Genomic DNA, 9,441 nt, shown 5'->3' with positions numbered 1-9,441 from the left:
ATTATAAGGGGGGGGGGCTGTATGGGGCATTATGTGGGGGGTAACAGCCTGCATGGAGCATTAAAAGGGGGGGGGCTGTATGGGGCATTATGTGGGGGGTAACAGCCTGCATGCAGCATTATATGGGGGCCAGTATCCTGTATGGAGCGTTATAAGGGGACCGGTATCCTGTATGGAGCATTACATGGGGGCCGGTATCCTGCATGGAGTTTTATAAGGGGACCAGTATCCTGTATGGAGCATTATATGGGGGCCAGTATCCTGTATGGAGCTTTATAAGGGGACCAGTATCCAGTATGGAGCGTTATATGGGGGCCAGTATTCTGTATGGAGCCTTATATGGGGGCCAGTATTCCGTATGGAGCCTTATATGGAGGCCAGTATTCCGTATGGAGCCTTATATGGGGGCCAGTATTCCGTATAGGGCCTTATATGGGGGCCAGTATTCCGTATGGAGCCTTATATGAGGGCCAGTATTCCGTATGGAGCCTTATATGGGGGCCAGTATTTCGTATGGAGCCTTATATGGGGGCCAGTATTCCGTATGGAGCCTTATATGGGGGCCAGTATTCCGTATGGAGCCTTATATGGGAGCCAGTATTCCGTATGGAGCCTTATATGGGGGCCAATATTCCGTATGGGGCCTTATATGGGGGCCAGTATTCCGTATGGAGCCTTATATGGGGGTCAGTATTCCGCATGGAGCCTTATATGGGGGCCAGTATTCCGTATGGAGCCTTATATGGGGGCCAGTATTCTGTATGGGGCCTTATATGGGGGCCAGTATTCCGTATGGGGCCTTATATGGGGGCCAGTATTCCGTATGAAGCGTTATATGGGGGCCAGTATTCCGTATGGAGCCTTATATGGAGGCCAGTATTCTGTGTGGAGCGATTCACCGGTTTCTGAGCTATTGTGGAATTTACAATAGATATCACTCATGTAATGTAAGAAGTGAAATCTTTGCATTGTACTATATATATATATTTCTCCGCTGTATCTCTGCATCATGAATCGTGGTATGTATTAAAGGGGCCCACTGAGACTCTTTCGCCCGGGGCCCAGAAAAACCTGGAGCCGGCCCTGCATTTGGGTCTCCAAGGCGCAGCTGCAACCTCAGCACCCCGATAGTTATGCCTCCAAGTTTTGAAAAAATACGCAGTATAACAAGAAGATGAATATTAATCTGCGGAAAGCTTTATTGAAGTTATATTAGATGGAAAATGATTATATAAAAGAGAATACGTAATAGAAGATTATTTATATTTCCCTGTAATATTCTAAGTTTCATTTCGGTGGCCTGAGCTGCATATTAATAATCAGCGAGCCACTTCTTTCTGCTACAAGGACATATCTAAAACAATTTAGATGAAAGGCGGCAGCACGTTAGGTTTTATATATCAGAGAGAATACAGCAGTCTATGTTAGCAAAACCATAAAATGCCTTAAAATAAATCGTTATGTAATTTCGAGATTCATTTTCTTAATACATAATAATATTATAATGATAGTTCTGCATCTACATAAGCTGGCCAAGGCAGAGTGGCTTGTTGGCACGCTCTGCCACCCATGGGCACATGTCCCACCAGCCCCACACCTATGCGAAGCCCCTATAGTAAACTGGAGGCCACTTATTGTTTATCCTTACATATATGTTAGAGACAGCAAATATAGAATCCTTGTTTATTCCCGCTGCTCCGCTGAATATTACATTATCTTTTTTAAATCCGCCATTCGGTTCCAGAAATAAGGACCTTTTTAGTTAGAGCTCATTTTTTTGTTTTACCGCAGGGGTGTGGCTCAGGGGATCCTCGGGGGCATGTCTTTAGGCTGCTTTGCATAATTACCCTGTGAGACACGCCCCTTTAGTAAAGACCATACAAATTAGCTCTATATAAAAAGGCCCATATCTCTGGAGCCAGAAGGCGGATTAACAAAAAAATTTGGAAAATTCAGGGCAGCAGCAGGAATAAAATAAGAGCAAAAACTGGACATTTTTGACCTAAAAACAGGTGCTCTTTAACAATAAAATGTTATGGGAAGATGTGCATTGATTTGTATGCTGCTGACCACGTTGGCTCCGTCTGGAGCACATTGCCCAAGTCCAACATGCCTGCTTAATGACACATCTGGTCACACACACCATCATCAGATGCCATGTTGAGACTGGAGCGCGGTAGTGCAAAACGGAGAAAATACGAGGCGGCAGTATACACATCGGTGCAGATCATCCGATCTTACGTTGCAGTTTCTAGCTCATATGGAACAATAAAGTGACCGACCCCTTTAAGTGCATGGATCAGATGAGCAGGGTCATGGGACGGTAGCGTTTATCAGTAAGGTGCTATTATTAATAAGGTTACTGATCTTCTCAAAGATGCTCTTTTCCAGAATATCCTTCTTGTTTTGCAGATTCACAGCTGCAGATCCCTGAAGCACGTTTTGTATGTTCTCGATGCTTAATACGACTGACTTAGTGAGAGTGTCGCCAAAGGGGGTCATCACCGAATTAAACACTTTAATCTTCTGGCTCATTTCGACCAGGCAGGATGTCACCGTATATCTGATGCTCCTGTAGAGAGACCCCTTCTTCTCCTTTAGCTGACTGATACAAAGATTCATTTGCTTCTCCAGCATTGCCGCGTCCTCCAGGATCTTACTCCCAATCGAGATGACACTTTTTTTCATCGAAAAGTTCAGGTTCTCCAATTGTTTCCTCAAAGCGTCTTGCATTTCGTCCGCGAAAGGAGAAAGACTTCGATACAAAGCCACAACTTGCAGATCAATCTTCTCTTTCACCTTTTCAGTGCATGTTACGACCGCGCTCCTCAGCGCATTGAGGCACTCCGCCATTCTAACGTCCAGTGTTTGGAAGTACAAGACCAACGGCATCTTAAAGTCTAGACTGAAACTTTTTAACTTTTTGATAAATTCCAAAGTAATTTTTTCGACTTGCGTCTGAAGTTCCCCAGCGTAGGGATTAAGTGTTATCTCCAGCTCTTCTGTGGTTTTGCTTAGCAGCTTCGTCACCTCTTCTGAATAAGGGATGAGTTTGATCTTCAGCTGTTCCAACTCCAACTGGAGTTTTTCCGAGTCTTTCGTCGCCTGTTCGTAGAGGTTTTTGGCAAAAAATGAGACTTTGTTCAGTAGTTGAGCATATACGCTTTTATCCTCGCCCAATGTTAGAGCGCTGCTGAAATTGAGAGCAAGAAAATGAGTTACTTGTTGTAAAAGTGCAAGAACTCTGTTTCTTATGTTAAGCAAAAAAGTCACACAATAGACTAATGTTGGCCGAACTCGTCGATACCCACAGGTTTGGCCGGCACTCGTGTGGCTCATTCAGACGTCCTTACACATCGGTCCAAGATCGGACCACTAATGAACGGACTGGCCAACCCGAGTGGGATAGCCTCGTAGAAATACATGAAGCAGTCATGCTCCGGTCGGCCAGTCCGTGCAGTAGCCCTCCGATCTCAGACCTATGTGCACGGATGTCTGAATGAGCCTTAATGTCCAGGGTGCGCGGGCCAACTGATCGATGGGAGGGGTGTCCGATTTCGGACTGTCAATCACTTTGTTTTCTCGGAGATAAGCTGCCACGACATAGATATCTATCAGTTTTCTCGTAGAGAACACAGGAGCGCTCAACCGAATTAGTGCTCCTGTTTATGGGAAAGGCAGCTGAACGATCAACTAAAGCATCATTAATCCAACAACCATCTAATAGCTTATCAGAATAAGCTGTCCCGTGTTTGTACTTGAGGAATAACACTCCTGTCCTTACACATACCCTTTATAATAATCGCAAAAATGCACCAAATTGAAACCTTACTCCAGTCAGGGACCGGAGTGCAACAAATATGCAGCAACATTTGCATGCAAGATTTCATGAATCTGTGTAAAACATCCGGATAAGTAATGTTGTCAAGGAAAAATAAAAAAACTTAGAAAAGAAAGACGACTTAGAAATTGACACGAAGCGTATAGAAAATAAAGAGTAAATACTAAAGCCACTAAAAAGGGAACAAATTACTCCAGAGAAGTGGAGAAACAGCAATGATGAATCGTGGCCCAAATGTAACAAAAAAAAAAAAACTATTAAGAATAGAAAAAGTTTTAACAAAGAATTAGAATATGATTCCATATAATTATTGTATTCATTGTATCAAGAGTTTCCTTCAGTTTGTAAACATCCTTCAAGGCTCACATACTCGAATAGACTGCTGAAGTCAGCCAGGGACCCTGGTGAGGAGCCGCTGTCCTTGGTGCTGCCTCTCAGCAGGTCGAGGTATGACAAGAAGGCATCATCCAGTATTTTCGTGTTGTCATCGACTAGAGAACCTAAGGGAAGAAAGGCAATCGTTATATTTATATTTAATTTACTCTAATTGGTAAGATTTATGTTTCACCTAGAGATCAGCGGGGTCAGGCGTGTTTGGCAGCTGCTTATCCCTCTCTTCCAATAGCAGAAAGCCTATAAAAACGACTCGCTTAAAGGGAGTCTGTCACCCCCAAAATGCTTTTTAGACCAACTATACATTGATATAGGGAACGTCACCCCTATACAATTCATAGCACAGCACCTGTTACTGGTACTTTGCTTGTGAAAATAGCTTTTAATCCATATACAAATGAGGGGGCTTCGGTGCACCTATAGCGTGACCATGAGCTGGGTGCACCTTTATGCCCCCTCAATTTGCATTTTGGGGACTGCCCTAGCTTGTGATGGACAGCAGCGGTCACTCCTACACAGTGGCTGGGTGCGTTTTCCTATCAGCGGACGCTGCTCACTACACCTCCTGGTGTACAAGCGACATCAGCAGAGGGAAACCAGAAGGAGAACCCACCCATCCATTTTGTGCATGTACAGCTGGCACAGCCAGTATCAATGCGCATGCTCATACACGAGGGGCAGCATACGCTCTAGTAGTGGGGAAGTCCCCAAGGCACAAACTAAGAGGGTGTAACAGTGCATCCAGCTCATGGCCAAGACAAGGAAGCCCCTTCATGTGCATATGGATTTAAAGTTATTTTCTAGTAACAGGTGCAGTGCTAGTATGATTTTTATGGGAGTGAAGTCCCCTATATTGCCGTATAGTTAGTTTCAAAGGCATTTTAGGGGGGTCACAGATTCCCTTTAAACTTTTACATTTTTCAAAGTCCACTTTAAAACTTTCATGTCTAGAAACTAACAGCATCTGTAAAGCTCAGGAGAAAACAGGATGGTAAAAGTCTTTGAGCAATTGCCCCTTTTGTCTTCCCAATAATTCAGCTGTAGATAAAAATTACACAACTTACTTTTAAAGAATAACATAACCTTTTATACGTTTTTCTTTTCATATTTTGTAGTATCAACCCACCTAAGCCGCCTATATGGTCATGTAGGTCATATGAAGCTAAATAAAATGACGCCTTGATATCTGAGATCCGATGTTTTATTCCAGAGAAATCCACGTTTTTCTTAATATGTAAATGAGCTGTTAAGATCTATGGGCCCGACATAGATCTCCCCAAGAATCTTCCTCCAGAGTTTATTGTACATGAAAGGGGGCATTACCAGTGTGAGACATGTAATGACTGACAGGCTCCTCTCCTGATCTACATGTCTGGTAATTCCCCTTTCATTTACAACAAGCTCTGGAGGCAGATTCTCCAGGAGATCTATGTCCCACCCATAGATCTTAAACAGCTCATTTACATATTAAGAAAAACATGGATTTTCTCTGGAATAAGACATCGGATCTCAGATATCAAGGTGTCATTTTATTCAGCTTTCTATGACCTACATGCCCCTATAGATGGCTTAGGAGGGTTGATCCTACTGACAGATTCCCTTTAAGAATTGATTTAACAGGAAAAGAGAAGTTCAAAAAGATCTAAAGACCAGTATTAAAGAGGATTTCTGTGATTATTTTTTCTTTAAATTAGGGAAAACCAGGGAATGGTATGAAAAAAGTATTACTGAGTGTGTATACAGATATAACTGTCAATCATTATGTAGGACCACCCACAGGACTCCTAAGCCCCGAATGAGCAGTGATTTAAGTGAATCAATACTGAATCCTATATATCGATTTGCTCAGCTTCTCCTGCTCTATAACATGTTGCTAACAAATAGAGCAGAATATACATTGTAAGACCTTCCCTTTAACATTAAAGAACACAGAGTAATGGGAACACTTTAGGCCTCATTCACACATCAGTATTTTTGATCAGTATTTCATCAGTATTTGTGTGCCAAAACCAGGAGGGTCTCCAAAACACAGAACATTATGTCAATGTTTCAATTATATTTTTTCTCTGTAAGCTCCACTCCTGGTTTTGGCATACAAAATACTGATCAAAAATACTGATGTGTGAATGAGGCCTTAGGCTAAGCATACTTTTTTGTTACTATGCATACAGTATATACCATGTACTGACCTGCAATGGTGCTTATAAGTGTGATGATTACCACTTTGGCCAACATTTTCTTTTATATCCTGCAGAGTGAAATGTTCTATATTACTCCATAATACTTTATTACACAGTTTATTGCAATCACTTGATAGCTTGCACTTTTGCATCAGATAAATGTTTTTGTGAAAAATTTGCTTCATTCCCAAAATGAGGATGGAAATAACCAGTGAAGGGCGCTCCAATGATAGAAGATGTAATCAAACTACCATAACAGAAAATAAAAATGTATTTAAAAACACAAACGCGTTTCGACTGTATCCAGCCTTCTTCAGGTGTCTCAAACACTTGAAGAAGGCTTTATACCACCAAAACACATTGTATTTTTAAATTAATTTTTATTTTATTCTTCTTGTACTTTTTTTTTGGTAAATGATTACTTCTGCTATCGTGAGAGCGCCCTTGACCTTGTATCTCTACCCTCATTAAGCACTGTCGGGACTCCCTTGGAGGAATTTCCACCTGTTGAACTCCATCAGGTTAGCAAATTCCCTGTTTTCGATTTTAACTTCTCTTTTTTTTTTAAATTTTCTACGCTCACAAAGCGCCATCTTCTCTCCTTTTTCCCTTAAAGGAATTCCACTATTGGTATAATAATTCCCAGAATTTTATATTTTGAAATGAAAGCTCAAACTCTTTTCTATGCCTTTGCAGAAATACTCTTAAAGGGGTAGTCCACTTCTAACAGCCCCCCCCCCCACACTAATTAGCTGTTATGCGCCCTACAGACAGCAGTGTGTAAGCAGTGTACGGAGCAGGAACCGCACAACTCTGTGCCCTGTTTAGTCACCAATCCCAGGTCCTGCAGATCAGCTACTATTCAAGTGAATGGCAGCTGAGCGGCAGTAGCTGAGAGCAGTGTACAGAAATGCAGCTACAGGTACCAGATGATCAGTGCTGGACCTCCATCATGTCCTTTTCCAAGGATAGTTCATAAATATGAAAGTAATGGACAACCCCTTTAAGGGATCAGAGCCATATATTATCAATGGCATACAAAAAGGGTAAAAATTATTTTATCAATGATCAGGAGCTGGTGGAAACTTGAGGAATAGCAGAGGAATCTGGTGCCAATTTATCATTTTTAGCCAAGTCTGTAGGTCCAGTATCACCTTAGTTTTTCCCGCACCCCTGACACCCAAAGAAAAGAGTGCACCCCTTACCTGGTCAGTGCTTGTCTTCTGGTCCGGATTTGGTGTTGGTCCTGTAAGCTGATATTTATATGAGAGCAGATGTCCTCTGGCTGTTGTATCGCAGCTTGTGTTACAGCGCGGAGTCCCTGACGCTTCTCTGATTTCAAGGTAACGCAGGAAACTTGATGAACTCAATAGAGTTTACAAGCAATGAAAAGCCACAAGTAAACAGAATGGTACAATTCTGGAATAGTGTAACCGTATAAAGTGCAACTGTTCAATCAAAGAAAATATGTAGAAAAGCCTGGTCTTCCTGACTTTGTGCCCCAAAACAAGCAAAAACTACTTTTGGTGCATATACCAGCCTAATATGTCCTAATTCTCATGCTCCATAGCATGCCATTCATTCTTTCTCTAAATGAGCATTCTGCCAGCACTATAGGAGATGGAACTTTCATTTCACAGCATGGATTTCATTTGCCATTGTCCAATAGCTTGCTCTCCTGTCTACACCCGTATGCAGTTTGACAGACAGGAGAACAGGAGCAGAAAAAGAAAGTTCCCTCTCACTTCTCCACGGTCTCGGAAATCCTAAATAACCTCTAAGATACTTAAAGGGATTAATTGCTGAATTATACATACATTAAGGATAATTGTTAAAAGGGTGTTCCCCCTCCCATACGTACTGTAAATGGCATATCCACAGGATATGCCATGAGTATACTAGATGTGGGTCACATCAATGCTATTTTACTGATCTGAACAAATCTTTAAAGGGGAAGTCCAGGCTTGGGGTTCAATTCTGCGGACACTCTGTGTGACTGCAGACTTGTGAATCCTCACAGCACACACACAACGCACTGTCAGGTTTCTCTGGGTCCGAAAGTGGGTGGGGCACGTGAACTCTAGTATTCAGTCACGTGCCAACTAGACTTGTGCGGCCTCAGCTAATACAATTGAATTGAGCAAGTCTAGTCAGAATGTGGCCAGAAATATGCAAATCGCATACTTGCAGTCACATGGCCACCCACTCCCGGTGCCACCACCGGAGAATCCTGACAGCGCATGGAGTGCTAGCTGTGAGGATTCACAAGTCTGTAGTCAGATTGGTTGACTGCAGACTTGAACTCTAAGCCTGGATAGACACCTCCTTTAAGGTACCTATACACATTAGATAAACGTAGGCTTAACCTATTGTAAGATCAGGATCTAACTTTTATGGGGTGGCAGGTTGCATACAAACTTGCATATGTATGGGGGGCAAGTTGGTAGGTCAAAGCTGTTTGGTTGACAGTTATCTAAGGTGTATGACCACCATTTTAATCAGCAATAGGAGCTGCAGTACCCCAGAATGGCCACTCCACAGTGTATGGAGCTGTGCTGTCTCGGCTTTGCGCACTGTGAACATCCGGCTATCACTCGAGCTGATCAGTGATGGTGCCGGATATCAGATCCCCACCAACCTGAAAGTGGTGACCTCTTCTAAGGATAGATCATCAATTTATATTTCCTGGACAACCCCTTTAAGCCAGCAAGAATGCTTGGAGGACAGCGCCAAAGCATGCAAATCGGCTCCATTCATCTAAATGATGCTCAAAATGTACAGTTCATGTTGTGCTTTACTGATTCAGCAATGTATGATTTAAGGAAAGCCAAATCCTCCTCCACCAAAATACCATAGAGCCCCAGAAGGAGCTGCTGATGGCGAAACCCTAGTCAAGCTGCCTGTTGTCAACAATAGTCCATCTCTAGCAGCCAAGACACCAAGACTTATTAAAGGAAGTGGGGGGCAGGTCTTTTTGTCTCCACAGGAAGTGGGGTTGTCATTATCTTTCTGCTCCTACACACAGGA

The 9,441-nt window shown here is 42.6% G+C and overlaps 1 protein-coding gene across 2 annotated transcripts; it reads right to left on the bottom strand.

The window, feature by feature from the left end:
• Positions 1-1,175: 1,175 nt before the first annotated feature.
• LOC141172661 (uncharacterized) lies at positions 1,176-7,884 on the bottom strand. Of its 2 annotated transcripts, none has more exons than XM_073657097.1 (4): positions 7,620-7,884; positions 6,424-6,482; positions 4,212-4,341; positions 1,176-3,190 (listed from the first exon to the last, which is right to left on the bottom strand). In XM_073657097.1, exons 2-4 carry the CDS (start codon positions 6,467-6,469, stop codon positions 2,314-2,316), a joined length of 1,053 nt encoding a protein of 350 aa, XP_073513198.1. In that variant the 5' UTR covers positions 6,470-6,482; positions 7,620-7,884; the 3' UTR covers positions 1,176-2,313. The 2 variants fall into 2 exon arrangements, with proteins under 2 accessions (XP_073513198.1, XP_073513197.1); XM_073657096.1 differs by having other exon boundaries at positions 1,176-3,193; positions 7,620-7,860.
• Positions 7,885-9,441: the final 1,557 nt, after the last annotated feature.

This window comes from Phyllobates terribilis, unplaced genomic scaffold (assembly GCF_046119375.1).
Source record: "Phyllobates terribilis strain yellow unplaced genomic scaffold, ASM4611937v1 Scaffold_12__6_contigs__length_324123572, whole genome shotgun sequence".
In the NCBI taxonomy this organism is placed as follows: domain Eukaryota; kingdom Metazoa; phylum Chordata; class Amphibia; order Anura; family Dendrobatidae; genus Phyllobates; species Phyllobates terribilis.
This window is presented reverse-complemented; position numbering and strand designations above follow the sequence as displayed.